The sequence below is a fragment of the Arachis stenosperma genome, chromosome 6 (assembly GCF_014773155.1).
Source record: "Arachis stenosperma cultivar V10309 chromosome 6, arast.V10309.gnm1.PFL2, whole genome shotgun sequence".
Taxonomy (NCBI): domain Eukaryota; kingdom Viridiplantae; phylum Streptophyta; class Magnoliopsida; order Fabales; family Fabaceae; genus Arachis; species Arachis stenosperma.
In genome coordinates, this window is record NC_080382.1 from 145,190,719 (window position 1) to 145,204,750 (window position 14,032).

Below are 14,032 nucleotides of genomic sequence, written 5' to 3' on the forward strand. Positions count from 1 at the left end.
AAAAATATTAAAATACAATAACATCAAAGTCACAAATTTTAGAGAACATTATATGCTTTCACAAATAGTCAAATAGATTTTAATTAGGTAATTTTTCAAAAAATTAATAAGCATAAATTAACTATATGTACTAAATATTAATTCAAGTTTATTCTGTAATTTAGAATTAATTATTGAAATCTTGTATATACGAGAAAATATTCAGTTTAATATCTAAAGTTATATTCGAGCTTCAATTTAGTATTTAGAATTTTAATTGTTTCAATTTAGTCTTTAAAATTTAAAAAATTTAGAGACTAAACTAAGACAATTAAAATTTTAAGAACTAAATTAAGACTCAAATATAACTTCAGAAACAAAATATTTTCTCCTTATATACATATAAAGCCCTAACATTAAAAGGTATATATATTAGCAAAAGAGTGCTTTCAAGTTTTCAAGAGCTTGACGGCGACGACTTGCTAAGATTAGCTGGACTAACACATTAATTAGTATAAACAAACCCCTTCTTAATTAACAGATAAAGAAAAGATATGTCTAATAATTAATGTCGGCTAGTATTTTGGAGTCAATGTCATGTGGTCTTCGATGGGGGGACACTAAACGAGTAATAATTAAATAATAATAATATATTTAATCAATTTCTAAGATTTTTTTAATCAGACATTTTAAATTTTATCAAATCTTAATTATCAAATCAATCTCTCAAACTTATATTTTATTAGATCAATTAATTATTCATCGGATTTTACTAAAAATATAAAAGTAGTCTTCAAACTTTTTTTAAATCATATCAATCCTTCGATATAAAAGAGTAATTTGATACTTTAAATTTGTTAAAGACTATTAAAAAATTATTAAAAATTGATTTGTAGTGGTATTAAAAAATATTATATATTGACATGCATGCATGAGGATCGAACATTGTCTAAGTAAAGTTAGAGATGGATTCAAAAATATTATTATGGGCTAATAATATATATAATATTAAAAAATTATATAAAAAATATATAATATAAAATATATTATAAAAATATATTAATAGAGAATATATTTTAAAGTACAAAAAATATGTATGTATTTTTTATTAACGAAGTAGTCGATTCTTTGTATCATAAAATTCATCGATCTGTGTCAAATTTTTTAACAATTTTTTTAATATAATTAAAAGACAATTAGTAAAAAATTCATCTTTCATTTTATTTTTTAGTTATTTTTCCAATATTTTTTTGTGACAAGTTATTCTTCCAATATTCATAACTACAAAAGATCTTTTAATTATAGTAGTTAAAACAAAGAGAATTAATATCAAATGAATCAAGAAAGACGCTCACAAAAAAAAAAATCCACTTTATAAAATCTGAAAAATTTTATTTAATTAAAAAATATTAGTAATAATATTTTTTCAATTTTTAATAATATTATTTACTTTTTAAATATTAAAAATCATTAATATTTAGATTAAACTAGACTTTTATTTATATTAGACTAAATACTAAAAATCATTAATAAGAATATTTCATATCATTGATTAACCATCGTTTTAGGACGTAATTTCTATAAAAAAATCCCGGAAAACAATTTTTTTTAAAGCAAAAATCACCAAAATTTACTATTTTTAATTTTATTTAACATATCATACAATAAATAAATACTAAATAAGATAAATTTAGAATGTTTGAGTTATTTTTTCTCTAATATTACTGATTTCTATAAATTAGCAGCCAAGCAAAATTCACAAAAATGAGAAGTCATGATAAATAATTTTTTTCTTCAATTTACTAAGTTAATGACTAATTTATTTAAGAGTTATTCTGATTAATAAATTGCTATATATATATATATATATATATATATATATATATAAAGTAGAATTTTTTTTGTTGTCTACAGTATTTCTAATTCCACAAGTTAAGAATTAATTCATTATGAATTTGAGCTTTATTTAAGAGTGTGCTGCTAACTAATGGGTTACTGTATGCACAAGACAAGATTTAAACTTCAACACTTTTTTAAGCATACCAGAAAGTTAACTACTCGACCAATCCAAGTTGATTATCTAAAATAGAATTTAAATTCCAAAATTTGTTTAACAAGACAAATAAACTAATTACTCGACCAATCAAAATTTGTTTATACACAATGAATATAGTTAATCAACATGATTTGAAAATAAAATTAATTTACACTGTTTTATAAAAAAAAATATGTCATTATTTTATACATTTTTATCAAGAAAATTCAAAGGTAAACAATTTTTAACTACTCCCAACATGTTGGTTAAAAAAACTATTTTTAACTATTAACCACTTAACATGACTCCTTGTAAGGCTTTATTATGTGATTGGAGAGAGTATCCTTCAATCCATGTCTTTAACTCTTCATCTTCTCCAACCCCAGCAACACTTACTATTTATTTCTTTATTAATATAATTCTTTTCATCCAAATTGGATCAACTTCAACATATATACACACACAAAATCTTCTCTCTTTTTTTTCCCTGGTAGTTGGTTGGTTCATGAAGTTCAATACTTCTTTAAGTTTCTTCAAGTTACTACTGCTGCTGCTATGTACTTCTTAATAATATTGAATCTGTATTCAAGTGATGAATGAAACATTCTTCAGATGATATATAATGCTGCAATTCTTGTCAAGTTTCATTCTTCACCTGGAGGATCATTGAAAAAGGTTTGTTCTTTCATTGAATTTTCTCTTAGTTGCTATGCAATCATGTCCATGAGAGTTGACAATTGTGTTTATTAAAGTATTGATTTCAAAAAAGGAATAATAGTAATAATAATAATAATAATAATAATAATTAAATTTGCTAAAAAGTCAGAACTTATTATCAGGACATAGTACAATTCATGTGTCATATGTTATGATTGAGAAAACAGAACTAATAAAGTTTACAGCTTTCATCACAATTCAATGACACTACACACTGCCAAGAAAGAAAAAAAAATTCTTTTTTTTTTCAATTTAATTTTGGATTGGTGGATTGATTTTGATTCTAACCTCTTTTATAGGATTTGAATGAAAAAAACAGAGAAAAAGGGAGGTGGGGATGCAGGGAAATTTGAGAAATGCAGCAACAACAAAAGGTGGAAGAAAATCCATAAGCAGAGAAAGAAAACTAGCATTGCAACAAGATGTAAATGTTCCATTCTTTGCTTACTTTGTTTCTGACACTGTGGCGTCGTTTGATTCATGTAACCGACATAACTACTTAGTAGTGATTTTTTATTTTCTTTTACAGGTAGATAGTTTGAAGAAGAAGCTAAGGAATGAAGAGAACATTCATAGGGCATTGGAAAGAGCTTTTAATAGACCTTTGGGAGCATTGCCTAGGCTTCCTCCTTATCTTCCTCCATATGTTAGTATAAATCTCAAATTCTCAATCCCTTTTTATTGCTTTTACCGAAAATGCAGCATAACTATTTGACAAAAGTCCTCAATGAGGAATAGATTAAGGGGGACAAAAATGTGATTTTTGAATGTTGTTTTTGGGGGGTGTCAAAACCAATGGTGTTGGAGCATACTGGATTGGACTAATCTTGATTTTGAAATCTTGAAAAAAAAATTTAGATACTGGCGCTTCTCGCGGAAGTAGCAGTTTTGGAAGAGGAGATTGTTAGGCTTGAAGAGCAGGTTGTGCATTTCAGGCAAGACTTGTACCAAGAAGCTGTTTACATGTCTTCTTCTAAGAGGAAAATGGAGCATTCAGCTCATCCAAACAATCCAAATCCAACAATGGATACTCCAAAATTGGATACATTGAAGCATTTTTCTCAGAAATCTGGTAATCCAGCAACATCTGCAACTGTTCCAGGTGAACAATTTACCATAATGTTTGGACTTTGGAAACACATTGAACTCGGTTAGAATCAATTCCAGAGTCTGGAATTTTGATTTTTTAGTTTTTTAAAATGATTTTTGGTTGTTCACTTCCAAAATCATTTATAGCTTTCAGAATTGATTCTGGGGCTGGTAGAAATGAAAACTTTTTTACTTTTTCTATCCATATCACTTTACTTCAAAATCAGTTATAACAGAATCAATTCTACAAAGGAAGAACCAAGCAAATTTGCTTAGATTTGTGCACACATTTGTTGAATCTCACTTCGTACCGAAAAAGAGTTTAGTCCCTTATTTGCTTGCGAATGTTGTGTTGGCTTTGGCATATGATAGAGGATAGAAAAGGAAAAGAGAATCAGTCATGTACCAATTCTTCCAAGAGTAGGAAGCAATCTTCAAACCAAACAAATAAAACTCCAATCAAGAAACTTTCCATTGACAATAAATCACTACAAAAAAGTTTGGATACTCCAAAAAGGCAGGTATGTGATGTTCATAAATAATTCTCAGTTGTTTGAATCTTAGGGTTAGGGATAATAGGTGAAAAACTGAATTTTTTTTTGAGAACAATGAATGTGAATTTTCTTAATTGTGCAGCAAGAAACAAGGGTAAATGACCAACAAATTGCAGAACTAAGAAATCCTAGTCCACACAAAAGGCCACTACCAGAATCTGATAGCCCAAATAAAATCTCTGAGAATATTCTGAAGTGCTTATCAAGCATTCTCTTGAGAATGAGTGCTGTGAAGAATCCATGCTCTGCAGGTAACACAATAACGCGCCAAAACTGTGTCGAAGGGACTGAAGTTTGGGATCCATATGGTGTCTGTTTGGAATTTGGACAGCGTGATATCGGTCCATACAAGCAGTTATGTGCAGTTGATGCGAAATCTTTCAATCCAAATCGAACAGCAAACACTTTGTTTTTACAACATAGATTGAAGTATGTAATGTTCTATTCAAACTAGATATAATTTACACTTAGATGACACAAACTAGTTGTTATTTGTGTTGATTCGAAGCTAAAGTATTCTTATTTCTTGGAAATTTTTGCAGACTTTTATTTAGGAAACTTGCCTCTGTCAACTTAGAGAAACTTAACCATCAAGAGAAGCTTGCATTCTGGATCAACATTTATAACTCCTGTATGATGAATGTATGTGTGTCAATTATGTTCATCATGACCATATTTACATATAATTTTGTCATATACTAAGACATATTAATATTATTTAGTATTATCTTTAAGCTTATCTCATTCTTCAGGCATTCATAGAGAGTGGCACACCAGAGAGTCCGGAAACGGTTGTTACATTGATGCAGAAGGTATGGACTAGTAACAGAATTTTGTTTCCTATGATTAGAATGGCAATGTATTTTGTTTGTTGGATTGAGAGTGTGTTTGTTTCTTCTTATTTTCTCGAAAATAATCAGAATATTTGAAACAATCGTGTTCTTAGCATTTGTAAAAACCGAAAATTGTAGCTTCTTAGGTCAATCAGTTTTCAGCTTTTTTCCTTTCATACAAAAGATTTTAGTTGTAAAACCACTTTAAACAGAAGTTTGAAACAAGCACAAAACATGTTTTGCTCAAGAATTTACCAGATTTTTCTTGTTACACAGGCAACAATCAATGTTGGTGGGCACATGCTGAATCCAACAACCATAGAGCATTTCATTTTAAGACTTCCTTACCATTGGAAATTTGTAAGTCCTTTGTTCACTTAACAGTTTACTAGATTTTCTATAGATGAGAATAGAAAGTTAACCATTATCTTGCTGCTAAATTCCGAAGCAGACGTTCTCAAAGGGAGCGAAAAATCACGAAATGACAGCAAGAAGCATGTTTGGACTGGAATTGTCAGAACCCTTGGTGACATTTGCTCTCTCCTGTGGTACCTTGTCCTCTCCTGCTGTAAGTAGATGACTGGTTTATTTTACAAAGTATTTTCTTGATTTTCTATAACTTCATAGCTAAGGCAATGTTCCATTCATGATTTGCATCTTTTGTATATACACCCTTAAATAAGATGAAAAGGGGTGAAAACAATCACAGTGGCTGTTAGAGTCTCTTTTAGGGATGAGTTAGGCCGACTCAATTCTACCGGTCGCTTTATTATTTACGATGTGAAATGCAGGTGAGAGTTTACACAGCATCCCAAGTTGAGAACCAGCTAGAAGTGGCTAAAAGAGAGTATTTGCAAGCAACTTTTGGAATCTCAACAACCAAATTTGCTATCCCAAAGTTGCTTGATTGGTATTTACTTGATTTTGCAAAGGACTTGGAATCATTATTGGATTGGATATGTCTCCAATTACCAAGTGAATTGGGGAAAGAGGCAATCAAATTACTTGAGGAAAGAAAAACTGAATCTCTCTCTCAATTTGTACAAATTATGCCATATGAGTTCAGTTTTAGATACTTGCTATGCACATAGTTTTCTTTATATATTTCTCTGTATATTGTTTTCTTATTATTGATGTCTGCCATTCAATTTTTTATACAATGCAAGCTGTATATCACACAAATAAAAGAATGATGAATAATGTTTTTCTTCTCATTCTGGATACATTTCTTATGGATTTTGGATGATTATGTAACAGAATAGGAATAAAGAAGTGTGAAAATTAGATAATTATAGAAAGATAGAGGAATTAGAGAGAAATAGGGAGAGTTTGCACATCAATACCATAAAATAGTAATATAAAATGTCATAAACTATTCTGAATTCTGATCAACACACTAATTTTTTAAAAAAAAGTTTACTTCATTTATTCTGCGTTAACGCAGGGTCTGAAGAAGAATCGCATCCAAAGTATATAATGTAGGAAACTTAACCTGATAATTACATCAGTAACTAATTTCACAACTTAAACTTATGATCTTGAGATCACACAGAGATAACCTAACCAAATTTACTATTTCAGAAAAACTTATATAGGATGAAGGTTTATAATAGTGTATTGGTTGCATATTAAATGAAACCTGCTTCCATGTGAATCAGTGGAAGCAATGCTCTATTCACATGTACTGAAGATTATAGAAAGAATTTACTAATGTTGATGGACATGCATGGGTGGTCCAACATCCAAAGTAAGATTGATAACAAAATTCTCTAGTAATTTGCCACATCCATTTTTGGTCCACATTTTGTCTCCTCTCTCTTATGAATGCACTGGACACAATAAAGTGCTCTAATTGCAGCTCCATAAATATGCATTTCACCTTCCCTCTTGATTGGTCACCACTTGCCACCCTTTATCATGTTCTTTTTAGGACATCTGTAAGACTGTAACTGCTCACTCAATCAGATCATAAAAGACCATGTCACACACTCCTAATGTGTGGGAGATATCAACCCAATTTTTCTTTTGTTTCTAAAAATATACACTAACATCTAACATTGTGAAAGTTTACATAATAATACATTTAAAGGGAAGCCAATGTTACTCGCACAAAAAGAAGAATAGTGTTTAACTGTTTATGTCTGTATATTTTCATATTAGTTTTGGAAGTGTTTGCTAAGCATATCAAAACCTCATATAATGTACATTTTTTGTGGAGGACATCATCATTCTTATGGAAGAATGCAATGAATATTTGACTAAGAAGTCAGATTTATAGAGACTAATTTCAAAAGTAAATAATTTACACATAAATTACGTTAAGACGGAATATATAAAGTTTAAATTTAGTATAGGAAACGTGAACTCTAACATACAAGTAGGGCTGGAAGTGAGTTAAGTCAGCTCATGAGTCAGCTCGAACTCGACTCGATAACAGCTCGATAAGCTAAACTCGTGAGCTGTGAGCCAAGTTTAAGCCTGGAATTGAGCTCATAAATTAAATAAGCCGAGCTTGAGCTTGGATAAGCTCAGCTCATTAGCTCGTGAACTGGCTCGATTATATATATATATATATAATCTTAATTATTTAAAATTTATATTTATTTTTTACATATAATTTTAATATAGGACACAAATAAAAAATTTATAATTTATTGATAGATAAACAATATATAAAATTAATCTTTTCAAATATTTTTTAAAATATATAAGTTATAATTTATAGATATAGAATTATAAATTATGTATTTGTGTTTTTCTTATTTGAGCCAGCTCGTGAGCTTTTGGTAAGCCGAGCTTGAACTTAAGAAATAAGCTCGATTGTTAATGAGTCGAGCCGTGAGCCAAACTCAATTTTCGTGAGTCGAGCTTGAGCTTGGTCTAACTCGACTCAACTCGGCTCACTTCTAACCCTACATACAAGTAAAAATGGTGGAAAACATTATATTACGAATTAAGAGATATCTAAACATAAATAAACCTATTACATACATGATACATAACAGAATACAATAGTATTATTTGATCTATGTAACCGAAATCGACCAACCTAATAAAATAAGACTTGTGGTATCTTTTTCTAATTATGTGGACCAACTGCTATGTACTTCAAACAACTTCAATTATTTCTTTCCCTAAACATTGCGGGGAAAAAAAAGCTAAGCTGAATTATTTCATGTTTCTCCATATGTTGTTGTGTGCCAACTGCCTAGAAAACAAATACTATAATGATCAAAATTTTTATTCATCACTCGGATATTGTAGGTCAATATGCTTAACATAGATGCGGATGGTTAAACTCTAGTTCTTAGTTCCTACAACTTTAATCAAGTTGGGTTGGTCTAACAGTTAACTTACTAGTCCGTTTAAGCAAGTGTTTGAGGTTCGAATCCTGCGTATGTAGCAATCATTGGCCAACGACAAACTATTAAATGAAACTCTGATCCACAACGAATTAGTCTTTGACTCTTTGGTCTATTAGACCGGGAATACCGTGGAAAACAAAAAAAATTCCTACAACTTTCAATGTGACTATTATTCACCAATGCAAGTTGGCACAGATGGATGAGGGTCTGTGTCCCTTAACCATCTCTCCCGAGTTAGTCATTGGGCTTCCGGCCTAATGGATACCCTGGTACAAAAAAAAAATGTTTATCTTACTAAAAATAGTTAAAAATAAAAAATAAAATAATAAAAATTGACATAAGTTATAGGTACTATAAAATTAAACTTAATTTTTTTTCCAAATCATCACATGTCTTTAGATTTACTATTGTTTGTTACGTTTTTCTTTTAATTTCTCGCTTTCAAAGTGATGAAGTATTGTAGATGCACATGTCAATCATACTTTCCGTTACCTTTGGAGAATAATATGCATTTGTAGGTTTGGGAATCTAAACTTCGTCTTATGTTAAAGATTAAGAGAATAATATTTTATGCTATTGTCTATTAGCATTGGTATACCCGTCGTCTTTTTTTAAGCTTCGATTAGTGTAATTGGACTGGGCCTAGACGAATTTTGTTATTGGCAAACTTATTTCATGTTATTAAATATATGACAATGAAACCAAGTTGGGTTGGTCTAGTCCGCTTAAGTAAGTGTCGGGGGTTCGAATCCCGCCTTGTGCATGCAGCAATCAATTGGCCAGCGATAAACCCTTAAATAGAGCTTAGTATCGCGACGGATTAGTCCTTGACCTGCGAGTTGGGAGATACCGTAGAAAAAAAAATATATATATATGACAATGATAAAAAAAAACATATGATCCAAGTCTAATGTCCCAAAAAAAATACACGATCCAAGTCTAGGATTATTATTTGTTATAATCACCGAGATTAAATTTTAAATAAATACTAAAAAAAAGTTAAACATATATTATCTTAATCTTATATCTTTACAACATTATATTAAACAAGTGGTCCAACGAACTTCATTAATTTTTTTTTAATCTATGATCTTATCCTTTTTTTTTTGAAACAAATGAAGCTCAAACATGAAAGTGGAGCATAAAACAGATAAATATAAAAACAAATATAAACACAAGGTTAACAATCTTATGTCATTTTTGGCCCATTAACAACCAGTAGAATTAATATCAGTCTACTCCTTATAGTTAAAAAACGTCATGTTCTGTATGACATCAATAGTTACTTTTTTATTGTTGAAAATTCTATTATTGCGTTCCAACTAGACGTTCTAAATAACCTCAAAAAATCCAGTTAGCCACCTCTTCTGCTCCTCTTTTCTATTAGGTGTTCTATTCCAACTCTCAAACAAGCCTTTAATGTTTTCAGGGACAGCCCAATCTCTTTAAAAACATTTCAACCAGACGCACCACACCTACCACGTAAACTCATAGAACACAAACAAATGATGAACACATTCGATCTCCTTTTTACACAAGACACAAATACTATCATGCTCGCGAGTTATGTCTAATCTACTCAACTTTTTTTTAGTATTCACTCTATCGACTAAAACAAACCAATCAAACAGTTCAATTTAAAACAAAATCTAATCTATGATCTGATCTATTTAGTTAGTATTCATTTAAAAAAAAATCTAATCTATTTAATAAAACAAACCAAAACACTGAAACAGTGACATCCTCTTAGATAGCCTGGCCAACTTTCACCCTAAATAAATAAAAAATATTTTGAAATCTCACCAACCAATAAATAAACAAAACATAATTTGAAAAATAATAAATATTTTTAATTACATCAAATAAAGTACACTTGATAATTCAAAGAAGAACAACCTTCTAGGTTTTTTGTTAATTGTTAGAACTCAAAACAGAACACGACAACATTTATATATTCACATAAGAGAAAATGTGTTTGGTGTGTGAATACTCCAAATGAGATTTCACTTTGCTTTGACATGAAGAATTCCAAAGTCACTAGTGGAATAGTAGTTGTAATACTTTTTTACTATTATCATGTTGGATTTTAGTGTTTGGTATGAAGTACCTCATTGTCTTTAGAATTTTATATTGCAAGTTAAAGTTATAGGGTTTTTTTTTTTTTTCTATGTTCTATAGTGTCACATATAATTTCTTGTTTGTTCTTTAATGGGGTAAATATGGTTTTGGTCCCAAAAGTTTAACGTCAGAATCGAAATCGTCTCTCATCTAATTTTCGATTTAGAATCGTCTTTAACGTTTTTTTTTCGTATTAAAATCGTCTTTTTTATTTAAATTTTTTATTTAATTCTTAAACTACCCTTGCTTTAAAAAAAGGGGTAAGTATTGTTTCAGTCCCTAACGTTGAGGCTGAAAATCGAAACCGTCCCTCATCTAATTTTAAAGCAGGGATAGTTTAGGAATTAAATTAAAAATTTAAACAAAAATAACGATTTTAATACGAAAAAAACGTTAAAAACAATTTTAAATCGAAAATTAGATGAGAAACAGTTTCAATTCTGTCGCTAAACTTTTAGGACCAAAACCATACTTACCCCTTCTTTAATTATCTCACTAGGGATACTCTTTTCCATTCTTCATGTATGGTCGTAGTTATAATTTTGTATTATTTTTCTTTGTTTTTTTTTTCTTTTCGATCCAAATTTATAGTGTTTACCTTGCACAAGCTAAGTACGGCGTTAAGTAATTCTAGAAGCCCATGGGGAACAAGTCTAATGAGACATTAACATGTTTCTTTGAGTTCTTTAAGAATAATTTTAAAATGAATAAATATAGCATATAGACAAATCAATACAACGATAACGTAACTTCCATATAAAACCTTTTTTTTTAATTAATATATATTCAATGTCATATTTTGAAGAGACGATGAGTCATGACATCAAATTGGGTTGATTGATTTATTATTTTATTCGTCTATTTAATTAAGTATTAAAAATTTAAATTTAATATTATGTATATAATTATATATGCAATAATCAATTAACTAAACACAAGCATTTAAATAAAATTTAAATTCGTAGCAAAATAATTCTTATCCTGTTTAAATTAAATAATATTATATTTAAAAAATGTTTAATTATTCTGTTAGTTCTTATAATTTTACGAAATTTTTAATTAGGTTTCTATACTTTTTTTCTTTTAATTGAGTTCTTACACTTTTTTTTATTTGGATTTCTGTATTAATTTTTTTTTAGTTTGGTCCCTATAAAATTAAGCCAATTACTGCTAAGAATAACCTAATTAAAAAAAAATTAGTGCAAGAACCCAATTAAAAAAAAAAAGTATAAGAATCTAAATGAAAATTTTGTAAAACTATAGAGACTAACAGAGTAATTAAACCTTAAAAAAATGACATCTAAATGTTCCAAATATTTTCTTATCTTTTTATTATTTTACATTTTAGGAAGAATAATTTATGTGCACATTAAAAACCTGTTTCTATTTGTCTCATTGCCATCTCTACCAGACAAATAATATATATTTATATTTTTTTCTTGTGATGAAAAAAATTTAGCTAGTTATACAATAATGCCGTCTTTTGTTTTAGGGTATTTGGATGATGATGAGGCTATACATCTTGGAACTCCTAAATATATAGTAATATAAAATAATTTAAAGAGATCCGGATAGATAATTTTTTTAATTAAAGAGACTTAGATGGATTATTTTTCTTTTGTGGGGCAATTATATGTGTATTTTGCTTTTGATCTTTAGTGGGTATTACAAGGCACAAACGGTGTATATTATGTAAATACATAAATATGGAGATAACTAACTAAATTACTAATTAATTAAATTAAAGGATAAGTATTCCAACGAGGCTATAGTTAAAATAATTGATTTTAGGATATGTAATTCACAGGAGTTTAAAACTCCCACAATTTCAAATATAACTCAGAAATTAGCATAACGTATATAAAAATCGTTGCAAATAGTGAAAGGTAAAAAATTGTCGCAATTTTTTGTTAAATAATACCGGTTTAAAAAAAATTTATTATTAAATTACAGAGCATCTAATTGTGTCATTTGATCAAACTGCCATAACACATTTTACGAAAATTAAAATTTATATAATTATCATCACATACATAATATAAATTAAAATAAAAATTTAAATATGATATAATATTATTAATTAATTTAATAATTATTTTATATATATTACGTTTAAAATTTTTTTTTTACTAAAAATTCATCTCGAATAAATAAGAATGAAATAGATATCCACAAATTCAAATAGTATTGCCATTTATTTCTATGGCTTGGTTACTAAAATTTATGTTGACTTGGCATGGTTCTTCTAGATTATACGTATACATATGATAGCATATTATATAATGGCAGCTTGAAATTGACCAAGTTAAAGGTAATCTAATTAATATATAACACCCAGATTTGCCTTGTGTAGCAAGTGGATAATGACTTATTTGCTACACATATCTACATGTATACGTATGTGTACTTATATATTATGTTTGAAATATATATACATATTTGTCATATACAAATAAATTAGTTGATTTAAGTTGATTTAATTTATTTTTTGAAGCGTGCACTTAAATATATTATATATCCCTTTCAATAATAATATATAATATTTTAGCCCGGCCCTAATATATGTGCTAAGTAGATAAGTTTATTGTATACAAGTTATGTATTATTTCCAAACATGTATTTAATTTTAATAATCACCCTTGTGGGGCAACAAGCAAGTTGTATTGTTGATAGTTTTACTTTTCTTATAAGACGATTGTTTGATTGATTTCTATTCACAACAGGCTAACATATTATGACTTTGACATAAAATCATAAATGAAATCCAATGCAATGGTAATAGAAGGCGGCTTCTCTTAACTATCTCACAACGAGTTAATAATAATTATATTATCTATGCCAATAATTTTGGTCAACAAAATAAATAAATAAATAATCTACTTCATAATCCATTTCCCATCTTATTCTTCCAGCTGGTACTTAGTTATTATATCCTATACTTGAGAATAATAAGGAAAATATAATTTGAAAAATAGAATTAGCCCACAGAACTAATTATAACACATGTGAAATAAGTATCTAGACTAAAATCTCAAATTGGTCATAACAAAAATTTCAAAAAAAATAGTAATGTTAATTTAGTTCTTGAAAGATAAATTTTATTTTTAGTTAATCAAAAAAATTAAAAGAAATTTGGATATTAACTCAAATTAGAATTAAATTGATGTCTCAACTCTTTTAATAATTAATTTGGAAGCACAAACAAAATATCCACAATAAAAAAAACCAAAAAAATTAATTGATGTCCAAAAAAACATAATAGATATTTCTTATATGAGAAGAACATGTGTGGTGATAAATAGTATTTTATTTTATATCATATCATTGATTGAATATCCATGT

At 28.4% G+C, this 14,032-nt stretch overlaps 1 protein-coding gene across 2 annotated transcripts; it reads left to right on the forward strand.

The window, feature by feature from the left end:
• The first annotated feature begins 2,377 nt into the window (after positions 1-2,377).
• On the forward strand, positions 2,378-6,406 carry LOC130933181 (uncharacterized). 2 transcript variants are annotated; one of them, XM_057862730.1, is made up of 11 exons: positions 2,378-2,689; positions 3,031-3,155; positions 3,261-3,377; positions 3,590-3,833; positions 4,193-4,341; positions 4,457-4,803; positions 4,917-5,016; positions 5,127-5,186; positions 5,484-5,567; positions 5,659-5,775; positions 5,999-6,406. In XM_057862730.1, the coding sequence occupies exons 2-11, from the start codon at positions 3,069-3,071 to the stop codon at positions 6,296-6,298; spliced, it is 1,605 nt and encodes a 534-aa protein (XP_057718713.1). In that variant the 5' UTR covers positions 2,378-2,689; positions 3,031-3,068; the 3' UTR covers positions 6,299-6,406. The 2 variants fall into 2 exon arrangements, with proteins under 2 accessions (XP_057718713.1, XP_057718711.1); XM_057862728.1 differs by having other exon boundaries at positions 3,051-3,155.
• Positions 6,407-14,032: the final 7,626 nt, after the last annotated feature.

What these genes read in the sequence shown, in the direction of transcription:
- LOC130933181 (XM_057862728.1), top strand. Translation starts at nt 2,627, where the DNA reads ATGATATATAATGCTGCAATTCTTGTCAAGTTTCATTCTTCACCTGGA. An exon ending in AACATCTGCAACTGTTCCAG is followed by an intron (nt 3,834 to 4,192) that starts GTGAACAATTTA and finishes GGCATATGATAG; the next exon opens with AGGATAGAAAAGGAAAAGAG. An exon ending in ATAACTCCTGTATGATGAAT is followed by an intron (nt 5,017 to 5,126) that starts GTATGTGTGTCA and finishes CTCATTCTTCAG; the next exon opens with GCATTCATAGAGAGTGGCAC.